Source organism: Lates calcarifer, linkage group LG1, assembly GCF_001640805.2.
Source record: "Lates calcarifer isolate ASB-BC8 linkage group LG1, TLL_Latcal_v3, whole genome shotgun sequence".
In the NCBI taxonomy this organism is placed as follows: domain Eukaryota; kingdom Metazoa; phylum Chordata; class Actinopteri; family Centropomidae; genus Lates; species Lates calcarifer.
The window spans coordinates 18,443,030-18,457,028 of NC_066833.1; the positions used below are offsets into that span (position 1 = coordinate 18,443,030).

The 13,999-nt window shown below is 39.5% G+C and overlaps 2 protein-coding genes across 8 annotated transcripts in view; both read right to left on the bottom strand.

Annotated features, from left to right (window-relative positions):
* myo3b (myosin IIIB) overlaps positions 1-8,191 on the bottom strand; it is a 62,395-nt gene extending 54,204 nt beyond the window's left edge. For 2 of the 3 annotated variants that reach the window (XM_051071405.1, XM_051071402.1), the window contains exons 1-4: positions 7,822-8,191; positions 7,444-7,480; positions 2,131-2,314; positions 204-338 (exon numbers count right to left, since the gene is read on the bottom strand). In XM_051071405.1, coding sequence (XP_050927362.1) covers positions 204-338; positions 2,131-2,314; positions 7,444-7,480; positions 7,822-7,888 — 423 coding nt within the window. In that variant the 5' untranslated portion in view covers positions 7,889-8,191. The remainder of the gene's footprint in view (positions 1-203; positions 339-2,130; positions 2,315-7,443; positions 7,481-7,821) is intronic. The other variant, XM_018684774.2, reaches the window with a different exon arrangement.
* A 512-nt stretch (positions 8,192-8,703) lies between these two features.
* The window catches only part of ubr3 (ubiquitin protein ligase E3 component n-recognin 3), a 37,722-nt gene continuing 32,426 nt past the window's right edge, over positions 8,704-13,999 (bottom strand). For 4 of the 5 annotated variants that reach the window (XM_018684763.2, XM_018684765.2, XM_018684762.2 and 1 more), the window contains 6 exons: positions 12,904-13,011; positions 12,526-12,651; positions 12,110-12,289; positions 11,246-11,455; positions 10,934-11,073; positions 8,704-10,661 (listed from right to left, as the gene is read on the bottom strand). In XM_018684763.2, the coding sequence (XP_018540279.1) occupies positions 10,544-10,661; positions 10,934-11,073; positions 11,246-11,455; positions 12,110-12,289; positions 12,526-12,651; positions 12,904-13,011 (882 nt within the window). In that variant the 3' untranslated portion in view covers positions 8,704-10,543. The remainder of the gene's footprint in view (positions 10,662-10,933; positions 11,074-11,245; positions 11,456-12,109; positions 12,290-12,525; positions 12,652-12,903; positions 13,012-13,999) is intronic. The other variant, XM_051071411.1, reaches the window with a different exon arrangement.

Here is a 13,999-nt window from a genome sequence, read left to right on the forward strand (position 1 = left end):
GAGCTAACTGGCGTCAATCCTCTCATCTAACTCTCCAAAACATGTCAACATACTTCTTTGTGCAAAAAACAAAAATATTAGCACTAATACTTGGTTTGAAAACCGCTGAAATGTTGTGCTATAGTGTGTAAAGATGTAAGTGCAGGTACCCTGTGATCCACAACCTGCACTCACCAAAATAAAAGACATTGTAAAGAGCTCACCTCCAGTACCAGCCACAGCTGTCCACCTGATAGGTTGTCTGACTTGTAGAACATGCCATAAAACTTCACCACATTAGGGTGGTTGGACAGGGATCTCAAGATGTTGTATTCTGCCTCTATTTCCTCGTCCACATCCTTAAAACAGCAGCAGAAAACAAGCAAAATTGGAACGTAGAATTGAAAGAGACGTAGCCATGCAAATGTGAAGGAAACAATACAGTGTCATTTAACAAAGGTAAGATTTATGCTTAAATATTTCAGGTTGTGTTAAGTATAATTAGACTCCTAAAGATAGGGGTATATACTCAGTAACAAAAGGAAGGGATGGGCCTGGGAGCGAAACTATTTCTGGAAGCACTTTTCTATCAAAGTAAATCTTGGGAGGAAGGGGGTGGGGGGCGGGCAACAGTCAGAGAGGCAGAATTTCTCTTCCTGGATGTCTGAGTGATAGTGTCAGCAGTCTAATCAGGGAGAGGGATGGGAGAGGAGGCAGCTTCATCTTCATGGGCATCAGGGGAGCATCGTGGTGGATAGCACTGCCAAGATGGGGATTGTTCCATTGACACAACCACAGGCACACCTCAGACCAGCACAATATGGTGCCAATGAAGACTCTACTGCATCCTTATCACTCAGACAAATGAACAGATATACAGAGAGGATACAACCAACGCAAGAGCTACACTTTCTGGTAAGGGTGTGTTAGACTTAACATGACAGGAAATAAATGAAAAGGGGAGACGTTGATATATATCACTGGAGCAAGTACAAGTACAACTGCATCAAGATGGAGGGGAAGAAAAAGTACTAGAAACTTACTCTGTTTGAATGGCTCGAATGCTGAGACAAGTCACACAATTATAAAGAAAAACACAAACGTTTTAGTCTTCACCTTTTTTTCCTGCTGTCACAATATTATGAGTTCTTGTAGTCATGAAAAAACTGTCAAACTGAATGGTCTCTCTTACAGCGGGGAGTCAAACACAGATGTCAGATCAGTGTTTGAATGATCTAATTTATCCAGCAAAGCAGTATACATACTCAGTCTTACAACTGTACATCAAGATTCCAATTAAAATAACTATATTGCAAGCTGGTGATATAGGGCAGTTTTGCTGAGGGAACATTTTGGTGAAATGAAAAGTAAAGGGAACAGAGTAATAAACAGGGTACAGGCTACTATAAATCTAAGCTGTTATAGGCAGGTGAAGGACATATTTAGAGAAGTCTTCAAACTGACTTTTTTAGGGTGACTGCACCAATGATAAAATCAGATTAGGTTAATTTACAATTGCAGTCATGTTTACTGCACCTTGAATCAGCTCATTCAGGTAACTAAATGCTCACATATGACAGTTATGCACTTAAATTAAATCACGGGGGTGGAAGCCCCCAGAAGATGAATCCAAGCATTAATGAAACAAGTAACAATGGTAGTTAAGAGTCTATAGCTAATGCCTGATAAGTGGATAAAACAAGAGGGAGAAAGTAATGTATGTGGTTTTGGATATAACCAATGCAACCCTTGATGATAGGTCACAAATAGTCACAGTTTCAATTGCCAATAAGGTTAGGAAGCACTGCATTAAATGACTGTGAGCTTGTGCATGCTCTAATAGATTATATTAAGCATGAAATCCTACTTCAGATTAATACACTGTATAATGAAGCCCTACCTGGTTCTATATCATTCATAGAGTCAGCTCCTCTCCCACTACAGCTAGGGTTAGTTCAAACATCTTAATGGCTGATGGTTGATGCAGCTACACATCTACATTATATTTCTGCATATAAGGCAGTGAGCTTTAACAGACACTGTACCTAGACCTGTAATAGTTGGTAGAGCCGACAAGCAACTGAAAGAAACTGCAGATACTTTTCTGCATTTCTGCATTTTCCACAGTAAACAAGCTTCTATCTGACTTACATTGATCGGATCCAGCACCTTCACTGCTGCCTGACTTCCATCCTTCTTGTTGGTCACTCTGTAGACTTTACCGTATGTTCCTTTACCGATGGTCTCCACTATATCCCAGTTACCTGATGGGTCGCCAAGGTTTTCCAGGCCTATCATGCTGGACTTGTAGGGATACAGTCCATACAGTGACCTCCTGGAAGACAACCGCAATCACAGATTTACCATGTTTTCAAATCTCAGACCATGACAAAAATTTTTTAAAAAAGTCCCTGCTTACGAATATTTTTGTGATTATAAGGTTTATATGAACAAAATGTTAATCCCTTTCTAATACATAATACTTTGTCCTGCAAAAAGAAATAGTGAATAAACAGTCAGTCCTCACAACAGGCCAAGCTGGCTTTTACACTCTCACAGCAGAGACAGAATAAACACATTGTCTTGCAGTTAAAACCACAGAGATGCAGGTAATTAAAATGTATGAACTGTGTACAGCCCACGGGATCAGTTCTAGCACACAGAGCAGTACGTTTGTTCCCAAAGGCCCTCTCATTCAGCTCAGTGAAACGACTATATCTGCCAAGGGAGACACTTAACAGGTTTAAAGCAGGAGAAATCAAAGCAAAAACAAAGCAGACAGCTGTAGGTGGAGACGACAGTACTCACATACTCATGCACTCACATGGCAAGTGTTATTTTCTTCTGACTCATCAGGGCTGAGAGAAATTACGACTAAGGAGTCCCTAGTGATCATAATATAACAAAACCAATAGCAACAGCAATTGCTTCCTTGGGAGGACTAGCAACAAGTGGCATTTCACACACACACAGACACTGAATTAGCCCTCTCCACGGGGGCCTTGTCACTGCCCACTAAGAAGTGCAATCTCCTCAAGATCAATAGGATTGGACAGAGATTAACTTGACAAGTGCTGTCCTGAATGAGCAGTGAACCGACGCCACACCTCCACGCAAACAGTTTTGAGAAATGATTATCATGTAAGGTGTTTTATAAAATGTCTGCAGCCTATGACACGGTTATAAAGACTAATGATCAATAGTGACGCAAAAGGTCGAAATTAATCATCCTTCAAGTCTGCAAGTGATGTTTCTGTGACCACATACAACATGTAAGACCAATGATGCAAAGCATTAAGTGTCAAATCGGCTGAAACAGACTAACATGATATTGCCATGTTGGGATACATGCATGCTATTTTTAGAAAATGACATATTTCAGATGAACGTGATGGAGAGGAATGTTTGTGTACAATAACATGACTGCTCCACTTATCAGAAACGTGTTATGCATCACAGAGGTTGTATGACCCTGAGGGAAGGAAGGAGAAGTCCTTTTTTTTTTCTTTTTTAGAGGAGAGCAGGAGATTGATGTAAAAAATATTGAATGATTTTAATCCTCAGGAGATGTGGCAACTCAAACGTGAGGACAGATTATGAATTGCTGCGCATGGAGGTTGATATTAGAAGGATACACCACTATTCAAATATGCAGCACAGAGATACAGCTGATATCCTTCACTGTGTCCTTCATGGAGTCAGTGTGTGATAGCACTAGCCAAACACCTTTTGTAATTACACATCTTTATATCATACCTTTAAACACTAATATACAAAGAGAGCACCATATCACTTACACGCAAGTCCAGTTTCGTCCTCAGTCTAATAATCCATCAGTGGTTGCTCTGAAGTTAATCGCCCATCTTAAACTCTCCATGAATAATGCATCACACCTGCCTTATTAATCAACAAGATCCAAACCTGTTTACTTGCCATTTGTAACTGTTGTCCTGTTTTGTAACGCGTCTTGAACACATCACCAGTCACCTGTTGCCGAGACACCTTCACCAACTTCTGCAACAGATGGCTCATATTCCTCTACAGCAGCTTTTTGTATCTGATGACCGCCTGCACTGGATACTTGCGCTGCAATAGCAACATTTTCCTGCAACTTCTAAATATAAGTTTAACTCACATGTGCAGCTGCATGTGGTAGATGCACACTACATTTTAGTGGCTAATGTCTATTATTGTGTGACTATCTTGCTCTGCAAGAGCTCTCAAAAAAGTACAACCTGAGTTCAACATTAGATGGTCCATCACCAAAGTATATTTTAGGCTGCCACAACACACCGATGCTACCTCATCTACTTCACAGTAACAGCCTGCAAACTGCAACCACATACAAATAACATAGTCATTTACCCATCTGCATTTATTCAAAATTCAAACTAGTGTTCAAAGATCAATAAAGCTCAGATCATAAAGCAATAAGTCTTACCTTCCTGTTTCTGTGAAAGTGCTTGTTTCTCTCCCTCACACCAAAATGTACCAGACTAATTCATGCTAATCTATAGAGATTAATAATTCACTTGTAATCTGCAACCTGATCTGCAGCAGTGTTAAATATTCAAGTGGCAGATGTATCCACTCATAATGGTGGCTGATATGAAGCATCTCAGGTTGCACACAGGTAACCAGGAAGTTCACGATGGTTGCTATGTCACATGATTTCTGCCCATCTCCCCTCTGAACATAATGTTCTTTACAGCTTGTTGTTGCTCCTGCATCTGACAACTCCTGACATCTGAGCCTGTTGAATGTCAGTGACAATAATGCGAGGAGCATCTCTGCAGCTGCTGCTGTAGTTGGTATGTTGTGGAAAAAATACGCCACTGAGCTAATGACAATCTGTTCATAAGGTCAAATATAAGTACAGGGCTGTGCAGGCAATTCCACCATTTACACTCATTGTACAAGTTCATAATTGAGCCTGGACCTGGCTTCCTTAACAATATATCTACATCTACATAATATAACTTACATGCTGAGTCACAGTAACTGAAAACAAGACATTATTTCACCTGAAAAACCACAGCACTGGATGTTCCTGTTGTCATGAGTTCAAAGGGAAGTCAAAAAAAATCCCATCAAGCCTTGAAAGAATTAAAAATATATATAAATTCTTATAATATAGATGTAAATAAAATATTATTAAAATATAAATATTTATAGGGTTTGCACTCTCAAATATACAAAAGGCTCTCCTGCTATATTTTGACAGCAGACTAGATAAGTGGTTCCTAAAATGGGAGTCTGTTGCCCCTTAAGAGGTCTACAAGAACAACAAGAAGACAACAAGACTTAAAAAAACAGAAAAAAACATTTACTGCTGCACAAAAATAGGTTTACATTGGCAATATTCTGAGACCTATGTAATGTTTTTCTGACCTGTTTTACATTGTTTCATGTCAGAGACTTTCCTTAAAAAATATCCTATACAGCAGGCTGATGGCCTGTATATTTTTTGTCATATTGTCAGAAAATAAAGAGAAAACCCACATGCTGTTCTTTTAAATGGAGAAGAGATGCACAAGCGCTGCTTTAGAACAGGACACCACAGGTCCAGGATGGCAACGCTCAGGTTACCCTTTGTTTACCCTACTCTGTCTGGAAAGGGTCATTGGATCTGGTGTTCAAAATGTTGGTCAGTGCCTCTCTGGGACTCTGTTAAAACTGTGCATAAAACTCACTGGAATTTGTGTAAAAACTGGGCTATGTATATATGGCTACATGTTGCTTTATGATAACAGTAAATGTGTATGCTTCTTAAGCTAAATAATATGCTCCTGGCATTTGAATTTATGGTGCATCTACATAATGCCAAGGTTCAGAAATGGTTGGAGGTGGTAACAGCTTTAGATGATGTGACCAGCCGCAGCATGGGGGACCGTCTTTGTCACCAGAGACAGTGCAAAGTAAAAGTGAGTAATCTAATTTTCTGCTTCCATCAAACTCGTACAATCCCACCCTCTCTGGTAAAGCCTTTCGGGAACTCCACTTGGTAAACCCTTTGGTAAGACTGTGGAGAGAAAAAAAACTCTGAACTATAATCCCTTTTAAGGGGATATGAAGCAGCTTTGCAGTAAACCTCCACTAGCCACGAGTCAGGCCTAAGGCCCTGTGCCCTTGTTCTCACCCTGGATGACCAAAGCTTCGCACGACCAGACACAAATGCATGTTTCAACCTTTAACACCCTTAATCTTAGCCGTACACCATTAATAATCAAATCTAATTCAACCTAATTAACAAAAGGACAACACCATCATCAAAGCGATCAATCAAAAAGCCTGACGCACAATTATAAAGTAATCTCTGTCATGTAATCACACAAATCACAGCTGTTTCCACAGCGACTGTGATGTGATGCAGCACAACATTGTACAGTGCCATGCTCCTGTTTACTATTAGAAATAAAGGTTGCACAATCTGAGTCATATTCTGAGAATTACATGTATTTCTAAGTCACCAACCTGTTCATTCTGAGTTTAACTGTTATCAGACCTGTTTCAGTTTATGACTGCTCTGACTCAGTTTTTATAAGCAGCACAAAACATTCAGCTTTCCACTGCAATTTGAAATGTATGGCAGAAGTGCTAAGAGTAGGAAGAAGGCAATTTCCCAGGACTGTCTGTAACTGTGGCATAATTTGATATGATTTACAGCATTGTAGGATCACTGTAGCTTGCTGTATTTTAAATTATTAAACTTAAAAGTGATTGCAGTATGTAATATTTGATGTCTGGAAAAACAGAACAACTACTATATTTGCTGTCTGTGAATGTCTTGTAGACCTAAGTCTGTATTTATGGTAATACAGCATATTCCATAAATAAAAAATAAATAGCTTTTATTTGTATAATCTTCACAAATGACCACTGCAGACTGGTGAGAATCAGTTACTGTTTGACAGCATAATTTGACAATGACCATTTTATTTTGAAATGCAGCAGTTTCTAAAATGTACAAATGCTTGGAGGCTTACTGTGTGATGCATTAACTACTTTGATACAGGTGTTTACATTTTGGGTGCAAGATGAGATTTTGAGGCCAGAATTAGGAGTACAACATTTTGTGTTGAGAGTTCAACAAATTGAAATTGTGAAATACTGTAATAATAACTTCTGTAAGTGTCATCCACTCCCAGCAATCACCTACAAAAATGACATCCTGTTGGAGCTTTTGTTCAACGACGGGATACAAACAAAAGACAAATACCAGAATATACATTATTTCTCTTTTCCATGGACTCTAAACAATGATAATGTGCTGACATGGTGCAAATGGGGAATTGTCAAACTGCATACTGCCAATTAACACCATGGCATGAAGCATATTTCACAATGTCATTTTTTAAAGTCTATTGGTACCAGGATAAAAAAAAAATAATAATCCAGACAATCTGACAGTGAAGGCCTGTGCATTTTGCTGCAGGCCTATAGATGAGGAAACATTGGTCTTACCTTGATTGTGCTGCCTCCGTATTTCCATCTCTAATATCTGCAAAACAGGGGAAACTGTTTCAGACATCAGTTGATTATTGCACAGTCCTGTATCCATCTCTTGATATACATCTTAACAGAGCTAACACTGAAGACAGTTTTACATAAATCTCACGGACTTTGGCTTTAACTAACAGTTCTTCACGTGCAGCTTACCGTCCATAGCAACATCTCCGAACTGATTTCCCCGTTTACTCAGTGAAGGGACTTTAATTATTAACTATAGACACCTGAGCACCTGAGCTCCCGCAGGCCGGAAGCTGTTAGCTGACCAATACCACCTTATACAACTCTCAATAGTCTATTCATGCTGTGGGGAGCAGTAGTATGTATACTGACCTGGACAGGGAGTTAATGAGGAAATGTCCACTGACGCTCGCTGCAGCACCGCCTGTAACACCAGCATCTCTCGTCATGAAACTTGTCGCAAAATGTTGGTGGTTTTACTCGGATAAAATTCCTCCGCAGATCCAAACTAAAAGTGTTTTTTCTTTGTCTAATTGGCAGAAAACAGAGGCTTTATGCGGCCATTGGTCATTATCCAGAGGGCCTCCCCTAGTTATGAAAGTTCAACCCAATTACCCTGCAAATACTCGGTCACATGGCAGTGAGATTTCTCCCGGAGTATGAGGCCAACAAAAGGCAGTGGACCACTTAGGTAAACTTGAACAGAACACAAAGAAATTATCAGTACCAAAAAGTGCGGTTTTAAGATCCTTTCTTCCTCCTGTCTACCCACTGTCAACAAGCCAACACTGATATTTTAATGGTCTTAGTAGTGGGTACAGCTGTATTTCTATATATGGTCACAGGATGTGTCTATGAAAGCTGTCTGAACATCAATGAACAATGAAAATCAGCCATATTCGCCCACTCATTTAAAGCAGACTGAACGGTGTCATGAACTCCTCTTTCCTCTTGTCCCTCCAGCGCTCACGTCAGTCCGGTTTCTTGGAAATTACACTTGACACAAATGACTCTTAATGGTTGTGTAGATACAAAATTGTATTATTATCTACTTTTCTGACAGCAGAGAAAGGCAAAGATGAAGGTTATTGACATTTGCAGCTAAGACATCTAGTATATTGAGAGGATACTTGACAGAACCAATACTGTATCACTGCTCTCATACTGGATGGTGAATATAGTAATGGACTGGATAATCTCGCTGAAAATTCACAGACATACTGAGTGGGTCTGGGAAAAGAAAATGAACACAAATCACTGTGTTTATATTTTATTCACATATGTTACATTTTGCATTAAATGTCCAAGTCACACTTTCTGGTCAAACTCAGAAAGTTTGAGTCAGCACCTACAGTAATATACTGTATTCTCTCTTCATTCATACAGGAGAACACACAAGAGCTTTCAGTTACAATTTACACCCATTACTCATTGGCTATTTGGTTGCGGTCATTTACAAAGTGGGTACTGCAAAATAAAGAAGAGAGGAGAAACTCAGTAAACAGAAAAGCAGCATGCATGAATTCAGGAGGAAGTTTTTCAAGTGTTAGCTCATTCCTTAAAGAATCCTTAGTGCAGCCCAGCATTTCAAAACCGGTACGCTGTTTATCACTCGGAAAAAAAAATTGTAATTAATCTTGCAGGCACGACTGGATAAATTTCCTCTCTTCCAGAAAAAATAAGATGATAATCAGAAAATTAAGTGGCTAAGACACTTAAATAACAGTGGCTTAAAGGATGTCATGCACAGTGTATAACAGATAATCAAGTCTGATAATCTTGTAATGTTGGAATGCAACTATAAATCACAACTAGATGATGCATAAGTGAGGGATAGTCATCACAATAAATGTTCTGTACTGCAGTTATGACTCAACAATCAAAAGCATAAAGGAGAAAACTTTTTCTGACAGCACAGAAGGATGAAGAGTATTGGCATTTCTTGTCAAAAGCAACTTACCTTTTATTGTGTTTCATATCTTGAGAGAATACTTTGACAGAGCCAATATTTCAGCTCTCATATGGCCTTCAGCTCTGCCAGTGCAGCAGGACACTGAATCTGTGCAATGACATTCCTTTAAAAATATGCTACTTAAATTCTGTGTTTGACTTCAGGATTTTTGTGGAGCAGTGACAGTGAATTTTAGACCAGGTTGTAATTTTAGCTGTCTTTAGAGTTGGCATTTGAGGTTCTTCTTTAGAACCAACCAGAAACAGAAAAGCACAGATAGGGCAGGACTACAAGAACTGTAGCAAGCGTAATGATGTGACCGCATACCTCCTTAAACATTAAAGTGAGTTTGAGTCAACGTTCCCAGCCATCTACTGTAAACTCAAAGCACAACCTTAGAAAAAAAAAAAAATTCTTCACAAAAGTTGAAATTACTTACTTGAACAATGAGCAGCAGCATTTATTTAAATATCTAAAACGTATTTTTAACAGCAAAAACAAAAACAAAAAAAATAAATTCCTGAGGATGGATTGCAACTAGACCCATAAAAAGAGCCTTCGCTTGTTTGCAAAAAAACTCTAGTGTGTTGATGGGTGGACTTGTCCTGCCTAGCATCACGTCAGCAGACAATGAGTGCACATTGCAATAACATCGCTACACTCATCAGGAGCTTGTAACTCATGCCAGCACAGCAGAGCACATTTTGATAAATAAAAGGGATATGCATTAACATCATCATAAATGGTGCAAAAAGTAATCAAACTTTGCAGGGACATTCAGCACTTGATATATATATATATATTTTTTTAACCCAAATAAATATGATAGGCTTCAAAAGCCCATTCCATTACCAATTTCAATTCTGGGCAAAGTTGTGCTTTTTACTTTGATCTTACCGAATTCTGTTTTTCCCTGTTGAAAACCACACAATAAATCACTTAAACACACACACGTGTTAATCTTTAGGCATGATTGTACACCAAACTTCACATGAACCAAGGCTGTGGCAGCGAAACCCTCACCGGATGTTTGTATTTATCACATTAAGAATTCCAAAATATTTTGATCGAGGCAGACACATAAGCCAGAAAAAAAAATCTTCTCCGTCACGGGTTGCTGTTTTCAGTGGACTTTGGAAGATCTTAGAGTCCATTATAGTGAGGCCCCCAACGCTTATTGATGTGATCAAAGGTGTGTGAAACCCACTGTTGCTCCAACACTCGATACCTCTCTTCACATAAGAAGAGAGGCTTACCACGGCTGGAGAAAGGCCAGAGGGGAAAACAAGAGTGAGAACTGTGTTTTTCACTGTAGCAACAAGGATTTTAAAAAGCTGTCCCAAATTCACATTAGATACCGAGAGGCTTCTGAGTTGTGTGTTTGTACTCTAAAACTTAAACAAAAAACAGTATCTTTATAATAAGTATGTAAAACAGAATTGTGACCCAGCATAGGAGTATTAAAATGTTAAAAGTGAGTAAAGCTCACTGCACAATATTGCATCTTTCACGCCTGTGTGTGATGTTTCATACCGTAAATCGCGGTCCTCCTCTCCGTGGGCATCGAGGTAAACAGAACCCCACAGGCAGAAACGATGTCCGCGGATGATGATGATGACTGAGGCATTTATCAGTAGAAAGATGCCTGTAGCTGCGCCACAATGTTGGGAGTGCTACAGATGATGACAAAAAAATAAGCTTTGCAAAAACCATGAACACTGTGAAAAAGCTGCAATCTCAATGTGTAAAATCAGTCACTTTGTCAACATTTCAAAAATGTATGTAATTTTAATTTTATTCAAATAAAACATAACAACAATGGGTCTGAAGCACTGAGAAACTTACCAAAACACATTCACAGATACCCTGCTGTTTGCAACACGGGCCTTTGAGACAGACGAAGGCGCCACAAACAAGGCAGAGTGCAGGGTCTTTTGGCACCTTTTTGCAGGCAGTGCAGGCCTTCCTGTGATAGTACTGGAAGATGATATTGTAGTTGTCAGGCAGCTGCAGAAGGCGAGGGGCTGCCCACTGAGGATCCTGGACAAGCAACGTCTTCAGAGGAGAAGAAACACAGAAGTTTTAAAAATATATTTTGGCCACAGCTTTATTGTGCACTACAGCCATTAATATATTTTGCCCTGATGCTCTTACCTGCTCCTCCCCCAACTCTTAGACATCGTAAAAACCTGACTTGTTCTAAGCCTACACTGAATAAATCTCCCCAGGTCTCCCAACTTCTTAGTTTTTATGACTTCTTTCAGCTTTAAGGTGTAATAAATAACGCTCTGTGTTAAGGATGGTGTCGATTCAATATAAACTGACGTGCAAGACGCTCCAAGTTTTCACCAAATGATGTGTAACATCCAAGATTACTGCAGTTCTGAATGATGAGGGGATAAGACACTTGGTTAGTAGTGCAGTCACTCTCCTCAGAGACAGTCAGACAGCAACAGCTGTAGACCTTGTCAACCAAGGCTGGAACTAAATTCAAGTGTCAATAGCAGTTTTGTTATATAAATCATTAATGTGACATCAAGTTCAAAACGTGCACTTTGAATTTTTACATTGCTGAGAAAGTGACAGTCCAAGGGCAATTAAAAATGCTGATATTTCCTGAGGTGTTATTTGATTATTGTTTTTTGAGAGCCTTAAATGTTTTATAGGCCCATACATAGATTGTATATTGACTCAAATTCATGCACGCACCAATGATTGCTCAGCCTGCATCTGAGAGAGCCCTGTAACCTCAGCACACCACTGTGTCACCAAGTCGAAGGCGTTGACCGCCCACTCCAGACATGAGGCACTGTTCACGGTGTTGGAAGGCTGAGGGGCAGAGGGTATGAGCCCCAAACACACAGCCAAAGACGAGAACTCCTCCTCCTCCTGGGAACACACAAACAAGAAGACGGCTGGTGATTCACACGATGTCAAACTCACATCTACTTAAGTGCTTAAACACTTCATGTTTCTTTTATTGAGATATCAATAGTGCCATATGAGATTTGAGAAGGATCATAAGTCATTATAAATAACGTAAGGGAGATGTGACCATTCTTGCCGCAAGGATACATGAGTAGGGCAGTTTAAGGACGTAGAATGAAATTTATGTTACAACATACCAAGCAGCCAGTTAGGTTGTCTCCATAAAGGTGATGCTGCAGGAGGCAGGAGAGGCGAAGGAAGGGCAGGCAGAACTGCTGGAGGCTGAACTCAATAGACTGTGGGGACCACACACTGGAGCTCAGCTGGGGAGGGAAACAACAGCAACACTTGATCAATAACCTGCCAACAGCTCGCTGATAATACTCTGATGTATATCTCCCCTGGAGATTAGCAGAGATATTAGCCCACTGTCTCTCAGGGTAATGGCCAATTCATTGTTTAAGGGAAAATGAAAAAGAGCAGAATAAAAAAAAGGCTGAGGAGGGGGAGGGGGAGAGAAAGAGAGAGAGAGAGAGATCCTATTCTGAAGTACTAAATAATAATTTGTGTCTCACCATTAATGTTTCTTCAACATTCACCTTGTAGACGCTCTTGTCCTTAGAAAGCTCACTGATAACGTGACTGAGCAGCGCCTCAAAAGACTTCTCAGCATTCACAGCATTCTGTGATGGAAAATCAAAATGCAGAATTTCAAAATATTGACGACACGTAATCAGACCGTAAATGGCCAAGATTTTCTCTTTAATCTTCACTGTAGGTCAACAGACATAAGCTTCAATTTATTTAGTCCAACTGTGGGGTGAATTGAGGCAAGAACATTAAACCAGAGAGAGACTGTGAAGACTGTGGCCCCTCATACCCCGTATGGAAGCATCTGCATGTATGTTTTTTCTCCACCACTTTTCCTTAATTTGTTGCCTGTTTAAATGATTTCACACATGGACATCTGGTGTTTCTAACAGAGGACATGTATGATAGATGACCCGTAACCAAGGACAAAATCATATTAAAAAAAGAAAAAGGTCCTGGCATTGTTAATCTATGGTGCATTTTCCAGTACACAGTATTACATATCAGAATATATACTTCAGATCAGAGTGCTTCACATGTGTCTTCGAAGTCTTCTCAAGTATAAAATGTGCTGCACTGTAGAATATAATGACTTATGCACAATAAGCAGGGGACAATAATTCTTTCCATATAATATAACATCTGATAAGTGGTAGAGACATTACTGAAAGTGTGTTCTGATAAAAATTCAACCGGTTTGGCAAGTATTTTATAAAGAGGAAAAGCTGCAAACATTTATCAAGCTGAAGGTGGTAGAATATAAAACAGCAGTCTTATCTCTCCTGCTGTCCTTTGTCATAGATTTATAGGGGAGGAATTTCAACTCCATGGTTTTCCTTCCACCCTGATCTTTGCTCAGACTGCTTTTTTTTTTTTTAACAATTTCAATTCAATTACAATGGCATGCTACCAAATATGGATGCTGTTCTCATTGTGGATTTGAAATCTATCTTAATGGCAACTTGGGAATGCCTGCACTACTATTCATGACAGTGTAGCAGGAAGATGCTAATCCAGGCTTCCGTTATGGATGGAAAAACACTAAGGTGGGAAGATTTCAGCTATTTGTCTTTTGACATT